This window comes from Neoarius graeffei, chromosome 23, assembly GCF_027579695.1.
Source record: "Neoarius graeffei isolate fNeoGra1 chromosome 23, fNeoGra1.pri, whole genome shotgun sequence".
In the NCBI taxonomy this organism is placed as follows: Eukaryota; Metazoa; Chordata; class Actinopteri; order Siluriformes; family Ariidae; genus Neoarius; species Neoarius graeffei.
This window is the reverse complement of record NC_083591.1, coordinates 1,658,912-1,674,888: the sequence shown is the minus strand read 5'-3', so window position 1 is coordinate 1,674,888 and position 15,977 is coordinate 1,658,912. Positions and strand designations below refer to the sequence as shown.

At 40.9% G+C, this 15,977-nt stretch overlaps 1 protein-coding gene and 1 non-coding gene across 2 annotated transcripts; both read left to right on the top strand.

Moving 5' to 3' along the window:
• Positions 1-2,202: 2,202 nt before the first annotated feature.
• On the top strand, positions 2,203-7,474 carry rpl7 (ribosomal protein L7). Its single transcript, XM_060905579.1, has 7 exons — positions 2,203-2,272; positions 3,294-3,567; positions 3,646-3,812; positions 4,180-4,317; positions 4,461-4,570; positions 6,683-6,902; positions 7,425-7,474. Exons 1-6 carry the CDS (start codon positions 2,259-2,261, stop codon positions 6,889-6,891), a joined length of 912 nt encoding a protein of 303 aa, XP_060761562.1. The 5' UTR covers positions 2,203-2,258; the 3' UTR covers positions 6,892-6,902; positions 7,425-7,474.
• LOC132872008 (small nucleolar SNORD12/SNORD106) lies at positions 4,023-4,111 on the top strand. Its single transcript, XR_009651373.1, has one exon. It is a non-coding gene; the product is annotated as a small nucleolar SNORD12/SNORD106 (small nucleolar RNA).
• Positions 7,475-15,977: the final 8,503 nt, after the last annotated feature.

Sequence of the window (15,977 nt, the reverse complement as noted above, 5' to 3'; positions counted from 1 at the left end):
CCCCTGGAGTCCCTCCGTGACCCCCAAAGGGGTCGCGACCCCCACTTTGGGAACCGCTGCATTAGACGACATCTCACAACAACGGTATGCAGCCAAACTGGCCTTGATTGGGGGAATTGACCCCTACGAAGTGGACAAAGATGCATTTTCAAGTGACTATGCAGGGCTGCCAAAGCCTGAAACTGCCAAAGCCTGCTCCAAAGCCTGAAACTGCCAAAGCCTGCTCCAAAGCCTGAAACTGACTGCATCAAACTTTAAAGGCTGTCTGATATATACAACTTTATATATTCACAGCGCGCCTTTTGGCGGATGCCGCCTGAATCGCGCAGATCCGGGTTTTTTTTTTTTTTTTTTGGGGGGGGGGGGGGGGGGGGGCGTTGGGAGTGTCTGATTGTAATTTCAAAGTAAATTCTGTATTAAAATTACTAAATAAGCAAATCCGTTACAGTCCATGAAACAGGAAGTATAAGGATGAGAAAAAAAAACAGTTTAAATCGGGAAGCTGCGCACATTTGCGCAGTCCTGCACACCGCTCAGGCTGCACAAATGTGCGCAGCTTTGTGATTCAATTATCTAATCTAGCTTTAAAATTAACTTCAACCTGTTTCTTATCAGAACATCAGGTTCCGAATGCTGGTCCTGGAGAACCCCGTCCTGCACACTGGAATGTTTTACCTGCTCGAACACGCCCACTTCAGCTCAGGAAGGGCTGATAATTAACTTATTAGTGTAATCAGCTGTGTTGAGAGCAGAGAAAACACTCTTATGCAGGACAGGGGTTTCTCCAGGATCAGGGTTGGGAACCTCTGCTGTAGTGTGCCTGTATTATCTCATCTCATTATCTGTAGCCGCTTTATCCTTCTACAGGGTCGCGGGCGAGCTGGAGCCTATCCCAGCTGACTACGGGTGAAAGGCGGGGTTCACCCTGGACAAGTCGCCAGGTCATCACAGGGCTGACACATAGACACAGACAACCATTCACACTCACATTCACACCTACGCTCAATTTAGAGTCACCAGTTAACCTAACCTGCATGTCTTTGGACTGTGGGGGAAACCGGAGCACCCGGAGGAAACCCACGCGGACACGGGGAGAACATGCAAACTCCGCACAGAAAGGCCCTCACCGGCCACGGGGCTCGAACCCGGACCTTCTTGCTGTGAGGCGACAGCGCTAACCACTACACCACCGTGCTGCCGGCTGTATTATTATTATTATTATTAGTTTGTAAAAATGTAGACAGGATTTAATGCCCTCTTATACCCAGAGCCCACACTGTATGTGCACAATACAGTAGATTATTTTAATGATACATTAAACACCTTTAATAAATTTTGTCCCCTCTCCCGATTGATACCTTTCAATAATAAGATTATATAGCTATAATTTGTTTATTTGTTTGGTTTTTGTAATAAACAGCTCCAGAGCTTTAAAATATTGCTGAAAAGATTAAAAGGGAGAAAAAAAGAAAAGGTTTGTTTTTATAATTTTTTTTTTTTTTGGGGGGGGGGGGATGGGGTGTTTAACAACATGCTGAAATAGGAGTCAAATATTCCAATCTGGCAACCCTGATCACAGACATGTTTTTAATTAATTTAAAGGCTTTTAAAAAATTATTTATTAGTAATTTTCAGACTGAAATTGATTACCAGAGCTTACATTACACTGATTATTTATTATACGTGTTCTTTTGTTCTACGTTTTCAAGTCTTTTGTTATGTAAAATGAATATTTTCCTGATTGTGCCGCAGTTTATGCTAAGAGTCTGAAAACTTCATTTCCCAGAATCCTCCGCTCCTCTTTAACTCATCTGAAGTGTCACGCAATAATATTTTCTGGTAATATTCACTGCTAAAATGTTATAATGTTTTTTTTATTACTCAGAGTTAGCGTTAGCAACCTAGCAAGGTTGTGTACATACAGAAAGCCTTTGTGTATATATGATTTCCAAGTCATATTATTGCCAGTAACTTGAGAAGTATTGCATTGAGATCAGTTCTTGGCGTTTTGTTGATGCCAGATTAGCATTACACAAACAACTAACGTGTTTTTTACAAGAAAATGCCCTTTTTTCGTTGTCAACTAACGATTTTCAATGTTAAGGGATTATTAAAAATACATATTTCTTCGTAAATAAACTAAATTCCTTGATTCTAAAATTCAGGCGATATAAAAGTCTACCTTATCCTGACCGGAAGTGCGTGAACCTATAAGGCGTTTATGCGCATGCGTAAAACCCTCTTTTACCGTGGGCATAATGGCGGGTGAAACGTAAGTCGACTGTCTTGTTGGTTAAATCTTCTTCCATCGGAGTCTGTGATGTCCGTTCGAGATCAATTTCAGATGGGGAATAATGTTTAAACACCCCTATGTGTTCTAAAGTTGATATTAGAGGCGGATTCTGAGTATAAAGTGTGTAAAAGTTAATGTTAAAGACGGTAGTGTTTGGATCAGTGTAGCATTAGCAACATGATGCGACCCGGCCTGGAGCTCGTGAGAGGCTTCAATTGGGATAAAAAAAATACAGAATAAAGTTATAGTAAAATAAATATTAGGATACTGATTAATATTCTGTAGTAGTGTGTTGGTCAGGACATTACACCTGTGTTAGGTGGAGACTCGGTAGGAAGGTTACCTGTACTGGGCAATATTCTGTTTAATTAATTAACTAATTTAATTTAATAGGGGACATTTTATTTTGTCACTGTAAAGGAAACATAACCAAATATTTAGATTCTTGCTTATTAATATTTTGCAGCATGTCATCACACTGCATGTGGAGTTTTTGTACCAGATCATTAAACTCCTTTAATTCCGTCCTGGAATTGTTTATTTTTTTATTATCTAACACCATAAGTTGCTTAATTAATTAATCAATCTGTAAGAAATGGTCTTGGTGGGGGTTTGGAGTCCCAAGAAGTTTAAATGTAGTTTAAAGGGGCAGTGATGCATGATTGGGGGAAATACTGGATTATATTTTTTTAGCTTTTGAAATAGATCTCGATTTAAAACAGATGAATGTCTGTTTGGAAATATTTATAGTATGCATATCTTCACTTTGGCTTTTATATAAAGCTGTGGTATGCGTAAAGATAAAAGTACACAAATGTAGAATAAAGTGAAATGTATATTAAACTAAAATGAAGGCATCTTAACGCTAATGTTAGTTACTCTGATGTAATGTCCAAGAATGTTATTGATTAGAGACGTGAGTGCCAAAACTTTATTCCTGATGAGCTGTGGTCTTTAAACGGTCAAATCGCTGCTCTGACGTCGTGTCTTTTATTTTCAGAGAGAAGAAGGAGACCAAAGAGGCGAAGCCGAAGAAGGAGGCAAAGCCGAAGAAGGAGGCAAAGCTGAAGAAAGAGGCAAAGCCGAAGAGGGAGGCAAAGCCGAAGAAAGGGCTGAAGCCGAAGAGGGAGGTGAAGCCGAAGAAAGAGAGAAAGGAGAAGAAAGAAACGAAGGAGAAGAAACTTCCGTCAGTCCCCGAAGGCCTCTTAAAGAAGAGGAAGCGCTATGCTGCTGTCAAGGCGGCTCGGGTCAAGGCTCTGCGGGTCGAGAAGAAGGTTTGGGCTTCGTCAAGTTGTCTTTATAGATCTAAGTCACCTGAGTGGTGCTCTGACTGTGTGTGTGTCTGTCTCCAGAACCGCAGGATGACCCGGTACCTGATCTACTCCAGAGCAAAGTTTTACCATAAAGAGTACCGGCAGATGTACAGGCAGGAGATCCGAATGAACCGCATGGCTCGCAAAGCTGGAAACTTCTACGTCCCTGCTGAACCCAAACTGGCCTTTGTTATCCGGATCAGAGGGTGAGGGTTACCTCGACAGGGAGGTTACGCTTTCATTTAAGGGGAACATTTCACCAAAACTTTGACTGCTTTGCTTCGTATGCGACTTTAATTGCAGAAATAAAGTAAGCCGTGAGTGTGGCTCTTCTCAGGTGTAAAAGTTTAGTGCTCCAGATGTTATGGTCGTGGCTGGTGCAGTGATGGTTTGGGTGAACTGTTCCTTGCTGTAACGTGGTGGTTAATGATGCAGCTCTTTTTTCCCCGTCATATCGACCGTGGTGATTCCTCTGCTAATCAGCCAGTCTCACTGAAACCACCTCACTCTCGAACTGTAATAATAAACGAGTGGAAATGGAGCGTTAACACTGTGTGTGTTTTTACTCCTCAGTATCAATGGTGTGAGCCCTAAAGTGCGCAAGGTTCTGCAGCTGCTGCGTCTGCGTCAGATCTTTAATGGTGTCTTCGTCAAGCTCAACAAGGCCTCTATCAACATGCTGCGCATCGCCGAGCCCTACATCGCCTGGGGGTGACGCACAATTCCTTTTTACATTTTAATTTGGGTAGAATGCTGTATAAATGCAGGCATTTCTTGAAGGGGAAGTGTGTGTGTGTATGAGAGAGACCACATCAGGTGTAATAAAGTGACCTGTGTGTGTTTTTTCCCCTCAGGTACCCCAACCTGAAGTCTGTGCGTGAGCTCATCTATAAGCGCGGATACGGCAAGATCAGAAAGCAGCGCATTCCTCTGACGGACAACTCGCTCATCGAGAAAAGCCTTGGTAAAAATCTCACACACACACTGATGCAGATGGCGTTCACTTTGCTCAGAGGAAAGGAGTAAAGCTTACTCATACCAGCTGGGGAGATCAGGCTAATTTGCATATTCATTTATTCATCGTGAAAATTATCATATCAAAGGACAAGTTACGGAGTGTGGAGGAAGATTTACAGTCAAGAAAGAGTAAAACTTTATCAGAGGAGAAAACTGTATGGAATTTATTTCCTGTAGAAAAGTCCTCTTTGGTCACGGTACCATAACCCGAACTCTTAAACGGGTCGCAAACGTGCCCCTCGTTTGTGAGCTCCAGTGCTGCGTTCGTGTGCGCTGTGTGTTTGCTCTGGGACTCTGGAGATCGATGGATTGACTGACTTAATTTCCCAGCTTGGGATCAATAATGTTGCAGCAAACAAAACGCTATACAACATAGAATTAAAAGAAGCCGCACATATGATATAAAGAGGGACATTTTCACGATTTAAAAAAAAAAAAAAACATCTGCGCTTTGTACAGGTGATTGTGCATTAATAGTGCGAAAAACAAGAATGGAAAAATTTAAAAACCGCAAAAGTGGCAGGATTGAAAGGAAGGTAAATTAAAAACAAACTCTAAAGGTGCTTTCTTTTTGTTTCTGGTGTATTTTTGGCTTTGTTCCCCCAACCTGTGACTCGTGCCTCTTTTCCACCAAATCAGTTCCAGGGCTGGTTTGGGGCCAGTGCTGGTTCACAACTCGTTCAACTTGCGAGCCAGCTGAGAACCAGTTTGCTTTTCCATAGCTCGCGGTGCTAAGGGGAGCCACGTCAGTTACGTCGCTGTATACGTCAGTTACGGCGCTACATTTGCATAAACCTTAGCGCGAATATCGAAGCAGCAGCAACAATAATAATAATGGATGACTTCGCGTTTGTACAGCTGCTGCTTCTCGTCGCTTAAAAATGGCGATCTTTCGCGGTCTTGTTATTGTTGTTGGTCTTAACAACTCCGCCCCCCCGCTGACGTAAGCGGTTCTTTCCTCTGGCCCAGCAGAGTGTTGGTGCTAGCCTGGAACCGGATTTTCTGGCCCCAGAGCCAGTTCTTTGTCAGTGGAAACAGAAAGCCCGGTTCCAAACTAAGCACTGGCCCCGAACCAGCCCTGGAACTGCTTTGGTGGAAAAGGGAGATCGGTGTCTGCTGCTCCTCCGCCGCCGTCTCCTGCTGTCGTAAAACTAATACAAAAAACCAGAATATTTTTGTTCTCAGCGCTGTCGCCTCACAGCAAGAAGGTCCTGGGTTCGAGCCCCGTGGCCGGCGAGGGCCTTTCTGTGTGGAGTTTGCATGTTCTCCCCGTGTCCGCGTGGGTTTCCTCCGGGTGCTCCGGTTTCCCCCACAGTCCAAAGACATGCAGGTTAGGTTAACTGGTGACTCTAAATTGAGCGTAGGTGTGAATGTGAGTGTGAATGGTTGTCTGTGTCTATGTGTCAGCCCTGTGATGACCTGGCGACTTGTCCAGGGTGAACCCCGCCTTTTGCCCGTAGTCAGCTGGGATAGGCTCCAGCTCGCCTGCGACCCTGTAGAAGGATAAAGCGGCTAGAGATAATGAGATGAGCTGAGATTTTTGTTCTCTGTGTCGTGGTGAGACACCGACTCTTCACTGATGTGTTCATGGGGTAAAAACCCAGCAGCTGCCTCTTCGTTCCTGGAGGAAAGTTGATATATTTTCCAAATCGTGATGTTCACAATACTCACCTGGCTGATACGAGTGATGTAATTATGATCAAGTATAAAGGAGAGGGGTTTAGGGTTGGCCTGTTTTGAGATTTAATCCCTGTACTGAAACTTTGTAAGGAAGCTGCTGATTTTAATATTTATTTTTTGGTGTTGGTTGATTTTACTGACTGACACAAACTGAGTCGCAGTTCTAATCTAAGTTTTTAATTTCAACGCTGCTGTTTTGCTGGATGTTTTTTAGGTAAATTATATCATAATACAAATAACTTATTGATGAGATGTTTCTGATCTGGCCCTAAACGAGTTCCACACAGAACCATGCTGGTGCTTTAAGTGGAGATGCTACACACGTCGTGCAGGTTGAATGTCGTGTGTAATTGGAGAACATTGCTCTTGATTTCTCCAGGCTCCTATGGAATCATCTGTATGGAAGATCTGATCCATGAGATCTACACCGTCGGCAGGAACTTCAAAGCCGCCAATAACTTCCTGTGGCCTTTCAAGATGTCGTCTCCCCGCGGTGGCATGAACAAGAAGACCACGCACTTTGTGGAGGGAGGAGACGCCGGGAACCGAGAGGACCTGATCAACCGACTCATCAGGAGGATGAACTAAAGGCTGAGCAGGTGGGGGGTGTACGCTTACTGCTTTTCATTTATTATTGGCAGCAGTGAACATTGGAATACACATTTTTAAAAAAATTGTAATTGTTTTTCTTGAGATTTTTTCATGTGATTGAGTCAATTTTAATATTAATAGCTTTTTTTTTTTTTTTTTTAAAATAATCTGTGCCAAAAGTCCATCATCTGCACCTCAAAAAAAAGGCACAAATAAACTCCAGCAGGTCTTTCAGTCAGATGAGCTGCTGGACTTTACTGTCTTTCCAAATGCTTCCGTCTGTTCAGCAGAAATTATAACAAATAACTAAATACACATTAAAGTCCACAACTACTCAGCTGTAATCCTGAGCTCGAGTCTTTCTGCTGTGTGAGAGAGAGGGAGCTTTTACAGATCAGTCTGTTTAAAATTTTCTTTTAAATCTGATTTGCTTTTCTTGAATGAAATCCAGGTTTTTGTTGAGGTTTAGTTTGTATATTATAAATAAATATGTGAACACTACTCATTTTGATTTTCTTTTCCCTTTTCAGGTCTACTGGAACATCTTTTGACTTTATGGAAAATAAATGTTTAATACAAACACAGTCTCTTCTGTCTTTCTTACCTGTTCAGGTGCTAATGTGCTGTACGGTGCTTTTCCTTTGAGTCTCCATCTAGTGGCTGCAGTTGGTGTTGCAGTGTGGAGGATTGAAGGCGCGTTGGTCTGATTTTTCTAAATTTGATTTTTTTTTTTTTTAATTTTCCCCCTCCATCAGCAGAGATTCTGGTTTCTGTTGGCTTAAAGGTGAAGAGCAGGGGAGATGCAGCAAATGGAGAATATTTGAATATTTATTCCCATCTTGTCCTCGTTGAGAGGAGTGTTTTCTAACAGTGGAGCTCCTGGAAAAAAACTTGAGGGATATTATACAGGACTTCACCATGGGGGCGCTGTCCTGAATGTGGTGTTGAAAGTGAATTGTACTGGGAGGGGAAGAAAAGTGTGATTAGTAATTACCTGAAGGCTAATGACAATTTTTACTTTATATAATTCACTTTTTGATTTTAGTATAATTTTATACTAAAATTTAACAAATCAAACTGATGCCTGCAGCAGCAAAGTGTGAATGTGGGTTTGATTGACTTTAAATTGGGGTTTTTACATTTGTATTTACACCAATGAGTCGTCTCTTAAAATGTTGGGAAAATAAGATGTTCAGCTGGCAAATTCTTTTATCATTCTTCTGTAAGAAGCACCAACAGCTCAAAAATGGAGCGCATTACTGAAGTATGAGGAATGAAAGGACAATGTCGCAAGTTGTAGAATCCAGTTTACTAAACTGTAGATTAAATGGAGCCATAAAACCCCTCAGCATTCATCAATCTTCAGGCAGTATTTTATTCCTCTTATCCTGTGATTGCTCATTGCGTGTTATTCCTGACTTACTGCAGCTCAGAGCACTGAATCCAGCTTCACACTGATGGGAGATTGAAAATTAAACTTTTTATTTTTTTTTTTTAAACCATTCTGTATAAACTCAAGATTGTGTGAGAAAATCCCAGCAGGAGATCAGCAATTTCCAAAAATAATCAACCTGGTAACAAGAACCATACTACAGTCAACATCACTCAGACCGAACACTGTTCTGATGTGAACATTAGCTTCAGCTCTGGACCTGTTTGTGTATGATTTTTATTTCTACACATGGTTTGAATGTTTTATGTAAATCCAGTCCTTAAGTCATCTAACAGGTTGTGACTAAAGTATTTTTACACGATACAATTTAAAAAAAAAAAAGGTTTTGGTCACTGAAAGAAATCCCAAATGCCTCTTCTCTTCTGGAGTTTAAACTAATTTTACTCAAAAGTTGAGTGAAAATGAGAGATGAACACAACAAACAATAAAAACTCAATCTGATACAAAACTACAGCTGTTAAAGATGCTCACTTTAATTTTTGTGGAAACAAACACTGAAAAGTTTCTGAAACAGGGAATATTCATGTCTCTGTGAATTATTTTTTTGATGCCTTCAGTACAAATCCACTTGATTCCACTCTCAGGGATCTGAAGCTGTTTGAGTTCAGTGCTCTATAAGGCGCTGTGGCGATGTTTCACCGCCAGATGGCGACATTCAGCAAACAGTTAACCGTTGTTTATTTTTAAAGCTATATTTGTGTATCGTGTTTTTGTGACCCGTCGGTCGGATGTTTGTCTGCTGTACAGCAGCTCTGTTCTGATCAGTGGCAGATTTATACACGTTCTAAGCTGGTCTAGAGGAAAGAGGATCCTTAAATTAATCAGAAACCAGTGATGAATGTTTCAGTGGAGCAGGGAGAATATTATCAAATAAATATTGCTCGGATAAGTCCAATAGATTGTTGAAATGGCTGCTTTGAGTTGTATTTCAGTCACATTTGACTTCTGCAGAGGTGGACAGTAATGAAATAGTTACTTGAGTATCGTACTTAAGTACACTTTTTGAGTATCTGTACTTAAGGTTTTTTTTTTTTGGAAACTTATGACTTTAACTTCACTACATTTGAAAGGCAAATATTGTACTTTTCACTGCACTACATTTCTATCAAGGTCTTCATTACTATGAAGCGGTTTTGAAAACATGTTTTTTCTTTTCTAAAACATGCTTGTTTTTTCCCCAGGTGACACTGAGACAGTCTATCAGTAATCATTGGGGTCACGTCACATCCACAGACTGTATAAAATCAAGTTCAGTGATTTCTCAGCAGCTTTGTTTGAACACGATCAGTTGATGGCAGAATGGAAGGAGGCGGTTCTTTTGAAGAATGCACGCACTCATGGCCCATGAACCCATGTTTCAGTTTTCTAAAAGGATTCAAGGTTGATTTCGTTTTAAATGTTTGCTTTGTTTGCCAAAAACTGTTACAGCTTACAAAAACTCACCGTCCAACCTGCAGAAGCATACTGAGGGATATAAATGTTTTTTATTCCAAGAGAGAGCTTGTAGTGAGGTTGTCTGTGCTTTTAGAGCTAGCGATAGCATTGCAAACGTAGCTATGCAGTCTGGTTAGTTACATGACTTTTCTATGGATTTGCCTGCCAAGTTGCTATCACCTTGTCCACGGCTAACATTAGTATGTAAAAACAGTTACGCTAACATGAATAATGTTAACTTATCTGAAGTTCTTTCAGAAATATGTTTTAGCATAATCTTACCGGCACGGTGGTGTAGTGGTTAGCGCTGTCGCCTCACAGCAAGAAGGTCCGGGTTCGTGGCCGGTGAGGGCCTTTCTGTGTGGAGTTTGCATGTTCTCCCCGTGTCCGCGTGGGTTTCCTCCGGGTGCTCCGGTTTCCCCCACAGTCCAAAGACATGCAGGTTAGGTTAACTGGTGACTCTAAATTGAGCGTAGGTGTGAATGTGAGTGTGAATGGTTGTCTGTGTCTATGTGTCAGCCCTGTGATGACCTGGCGACTTGTCCAGGGTGTACCCCGCCTTTCGCCCATAGTCAGCTGGGATAGGATCCAGCTCGCCTGCGACCCTGTAGAACAGGATAAAGCGGCTACAGATAATGAGATGAGATCTTACCAAATAAACAATGTAGAAATCTTTTTTTCTAGTAGCGTTAGCTACACTATGATTTCAAGTTTGAAGAGAATTTGCTAGCATGTCGGGTGGAGCTTCACTGACTTAACGTTAAACCGCCATGATGCACAGCATGCGTTCATTTTGTGAATTCACATTTCTGTCTTTGGTAATGGCGTTAGGTTTTGTAAGCATTGTGGCAATAATACAACAATGCGTTGACATAAAATGTACTTTTAATACTTAAGTATTTTTAAAAGCAAATACTTCAGTATTTTAACTTAAGTAAAAATTTGACTGTCCAACTTTCACTTGTATCGGAGTCACATTTGACCAGTGGGATCTGTGCTTTGACTTAAGTAATGAAGTTGGGTATTTTATCCACCTCTGGACTTTTGTTTATTGGTGTAATTTTTGGCAGTGGGCGGGGACACAGGTGCAATGACATGGTATTTGGATATTAATTAAGTGATTGTCATAAAGTCGGATAACAGAAAGTTAGTGGAGTGGAAACTGAGGTGGGCATTTTAAAGGTAAGGCTCCAAGATTGTCATATTTTAGTGATTTCATTTGGACCAAATTTATCATGGCTTTTATTCCATGGGCCACGATTCTGTCTGATGACAATCCATATTAGAGTGGTGTGTGTGTGTGTGTGTGTTGTATTGCATTCCAGTAAAGTCAGTTTCAAACAATTGTACAATCTCAACACCGAAAGCAGAACAAACCATACTGAGCATATCATATCTGAAACTTTAAGAGCCGTCACTAAAGTGCAGTAAAACTAAAGTGTAAAAACACAAGTTAGTCTCTGTAGGAGCTATAATAATACAAACCAGTCTAACTAACTAAACTGTACACAGAGAGAGAAATTAACTGATTATCTGAACTCATCAGCTGGAAGTAATTAGAACATGGAAACTTGACAACTGTCAAAGACCAGACAGGAGAGGAGATCAAATGCACTCGAACCACAGTTTAATAATAACAGGGGAAAAGGGAGTCGGGAGAATGTGTGTGTAGTTCAGTGGCAGGAGGACTGAGAGGCAGGGATGGCTGGTGGTGACATCTGGAGTCTCCCATCCAAGTACTGACCAGGCCCAACCCTGCTTAGCTTCTGAGAAGAAGAGACAGGATCAGGCATAGTCAGAGAACTGTGGCTGTAGGTTGACAGCGCTTGCGTTTCAGGCAGTCGCCCAGCAAGCAGTCCCTCAGCAGGCAGGAGATAGAGAGCAGGCTGGAACACCGTCACAAATCAGGTAGCAAGATAGGGGACAGAAATGCAGGGTCAGGTTACCAGAGCAGAAGAGTAGGGCTCCAGGCAGGACTGCTCACACCAGGCAGGAGAGGCAGGCAAGCAGCAGGGCTGGGCAAGCTGGAGATCAGGCGAAGGTACAGGAGAGGCAAGCAAGAGGCAGAGTTGACAGGACAGAAGGCAGATCAGGTTACCGGGGCTGGAGAGCAGACGGAACAGAATAGCTTCATGAGTCAGAGTAGTAGGAACACAGAGCAGGTTATCACGCTGAGAGTTGCAGGCAATCTGACAAAGAAGCTTGGGAGAACTGCAGTATAAATACACACAGGGGGAAAGCAGGTGATCGGCAACAGCCAATGACAGTCACTGAAAGTAAATAGGAAGTGAGTGCGGGCGTGGCCGGTAATGCTGAGTGGAGATGTTACCTGAAGAGAGAAGCCCACAGGTAGGACCATGACAGACAACAGTAGCTCCAAAACTATTCGGACACCCAACCCCTTTGATGACGTTCACTAGTGAATTTAACATTGTAATTTTAGTGCTGTTTTCTCACAGCAAGAAGGTTCTGGGTTCGAACCTTGTTGCTGATTGGGGTCATTCTATGTGGAGTTTGCATGTTCTCATGTCTGTGTGGGCTTCCTCAGGGTGCTCTGGTTTCCTCCTACAGTCCAAAGACCTGTAGATTCAGTCAACTGGCGACTCAAAATCCCCCTGAGGTGTGAGTGTGATGGTTGTTGGTCTCTATGTAGGCCTGTGATAGATGGGCGACCTGCTCAGGGTGAACCCCGCCCTTCACCTAGAGTCAGCTGGAATTGGCTCCATCTTTCCCCATGACCATGATGGATAAGTAGTGTAGATAACAGATGGATGAATGAATGAGTTACTTGAGGTGGATCGAGAATAAATAAAACTAGTATGTAATCAGATACAGTTTGTAAGAGTGGCCGAGTATTTGCTTTTACAAACATCATGAATGATCTGCTAATCCTGTGTCTTCATGATCTGTTCTGTGAGATTGACGTTGTGACTCCAAAACAAGTGGAACAGTTTTATTCACCTTCTGTAGATAGTGTAACACTCTCAATTTGGACACTTCCACTTCTTCAGAACTTCATTTGTGTTGTGTTTTTTTGATTGCTGCAGTTTAACTGTGGTGTTTTTATGCCTCCGCCACCGTAAGGTGCAGGAGGCGTTATGTTTTCGGGTTGTCCATCCATCTGTCCGTCCGTCCGTCTGGGCGTCTGTCCCGAAACCTTGTGAACACGATATCTCAAAGGCTAACAAAAGGAATTTCACCAAACTTTCACCATTTGTGCACTTTGGGACAAACATGAACTGATTAGATTTTGAGATTAAAAGGTCACAGGTCAAGGTCACTGTGAGGTCAAATGTCCATCCCCAAACTTTGTGAACACCATATCTCAAAGACTAATGAAAGGAATTTCACCAAACTTTCATCATTTGTGCACTTTGGGACAAAGATGAAATGATTAGATTTTGAGATCAAAAGGTCTAAGGTCAAGGTCACTGGGAGGTCAAATGTCTTTCCGAAAACCTTGTGAGCACAATATCTCCAAGGCAAATGAAAGGAATTTCACCAAACTTTCACCATTTGTGCGTTTGGGGACAAACATGAACTGATTAGATTTTGAGGTTAAAAGGTCACAGGTCAAGATTACTGTGAGGTCAAATGTCCATCCCCAAATCACAATAAGGCGTGTAGTCTACCAGACGGAGGCGTCCCCATCAACGCCGTTGGGGTCGAGTTCTATCTAGTTATTATTTTACCGAGATACTTTTTTCCACACAGATGGCTCTGTGAAATGTTTTGCACTCTTCTGCCATTTAGTGGATAAAAGTAGAAAAAACCTCAGAACTGAGGTTCAGTGTTAGTGTGCTGAAGTTGAAGGTGGTTTGTTTTGTTTGCTTGTTAATGGTCTTGAATGATCTTGTTGAGTTAAGAGTTTGAGCTCAGAGTTGGTGAAACTTTAGAGAACTTTTGCTATAAAAGCTTCTATTTCCATGTGATTTTAATTAACAGTCAATTTTATCCGATAATGAAGCATTTTTGTTGTAGGTTTTACTGCATATTACCCAAACCTAGAACTCCTTTGTCAGCAGTTTCAAACTTATCAGTTCTCTAAAGGTAAACACACTTCCTTAAAAACATTTCCCCTGAATACATTTTACCCAAAACAAAACCCACCCCACCCACACGATGTGGCATTTAAGTCGTAGGTTTTGCGCGCACCAGCACCAGTTCAGTTTGGACCTCGTGTGTTTTATAAAGTGTTCGTGATGCTGTCGTGTCCTTTAACGCGTCTCAGACTGGCCGTCAGTGTCGTGGTGTGTTTCAGTGTGAGGGCTTTAACAGAACAGCAGCTTGTGTGTTCCTCAAACTCTCTGACCATTTGGGGAGAATATGAGGGTGAGTCACATTTTATTTTATAATTTATGTATAAATGAATTTATGCAAATATGGAGTGACAATACAGAATGTTTTTTTTTCTTTTTTTAACGTGTATGTGAACTAAAACACACGTCACTTAAAATGAGTGAAATATTGATGATCTCTATAAGGAATCATTGATAAGATATTGATTTATATTTCATTGAAATATTTTTTTGTTTATCAAACACATAAAACTGTGATGGAGAGATTTCACCTTGTGCTCAGCTCTAGAAGTATTGGCACCCTTGGTTTAAAAGAAAGGGGGCGGGATTGGTTGTTTAGCTTCAATTCACACTGCGATATAATGTAACAGAAATCAACTGTTTAATTAAAGAATTTATTCTAAAAAAAGTACAAACAATTCTAAAAACCCTTTCCAATAATCTATTTTGAAGTGATATTTATTTAAAAATTATCTTTTTTTTTAAAACCCACTCTGATGCTGATTAACTTTTATCAGCTCTTGAACTGCAGCTGCATGATTTTACTTTGAATGTTTATAAAATTTAATCTTTTTTAATGCGTCCACGATGGAGTCAGCGGGGTGAGGGACTGTAATTAGTGTGGTTTGTGTGTGTTAATAATCTAGCGTCTAGATGGCTGCACCGATTGACTTCAAATTTTCAGGGTAGGTGCACAATGTTCTGTAGATTATCTGATTAAATTTTGGGGGTAATCAGGTCAAGGTGAAGGTCAAGGTCATCGGAAAGGTCAACCTTTTGGTCAAAATAACATATTTTCCATTATAACTCAAACGGTTGCTGATAGACAGATGTTTACTATTATGAGCATATAGAAACTCCCATACGGCCTTTCATTTGGCCCCATGATTTCTGACCTTGAGTGATCTTGAAAGGTCAAACTCAAGGTTACAGATTTTCAGAGGGCTGTAACTCGAAAACGGTTGATGATAGTCAGATATTTACCATTATCAACTTATAGGATGTGCCATATGGGCTTTCATTTGGCACCATGACCTTTGACCTTGAATGACTTTGAAATGTCAAACTCAAGGTCATGGATTTTTATAGGACTATAACCTGACAGCTGATGACTGAGAAATATTACCATTATCAACATATAGGTGTAAAATAAGTGCTGCCGGGAGAGGTTTGTTTTGCCTGGAAAGACTTGGGTGTTTTTTTTGTTTTTTTTTTATTTTTATAGAACACAATCACCTCAATCATATATATATATATATATATATATATATATATATATATATATATATATATATATATTATATAAAATCATGAAATCAAACAAAACACAAATTTGTAATTTAAGTAAAATAAGACGTGTTTACACTAAAAATGTAATCTAATCCTGATTTTAAAATTATATTAAAAAAATGTAATTTTTTACCAAAGTAAATTTGATCTTTTGGACAAAAGCCAGAAAATTCAATCTCTCTCTCTTTAATAAACTGGTGTGATGTATGTGTGATTATTATTTCTATAATGTAATGTCTTTGCTGTTAATATTTTCTCCCTTCGCTCCTCAGGGCCGTTCCATCATTTCTCCCTCAGCGTCGGACCCTGCACTAATGGGATGGATGTATTAAATGCAAACTACACATTGATTACAAGTAAGACATTGTTCACTGTCAATTTTTGTTCAAAGAACAGTTGAGAGCAAAAGTTTGTGCCCCCTTGGTAAACCGTTAACGTGTACTTTGATTTGTATTTTTTGTCCAAAATGTGTGAACTGTTTTTTGTTGTGGGTTTTTTTCCCCTAAACGCTGCCCAGAAGTGCATCAGCCCTCATCTGTTCAGTGACATCTGCAGAGTTGGAACAATCTTCTGTCTCGTGTGTTAAATATCGTGATGTATTTTATACG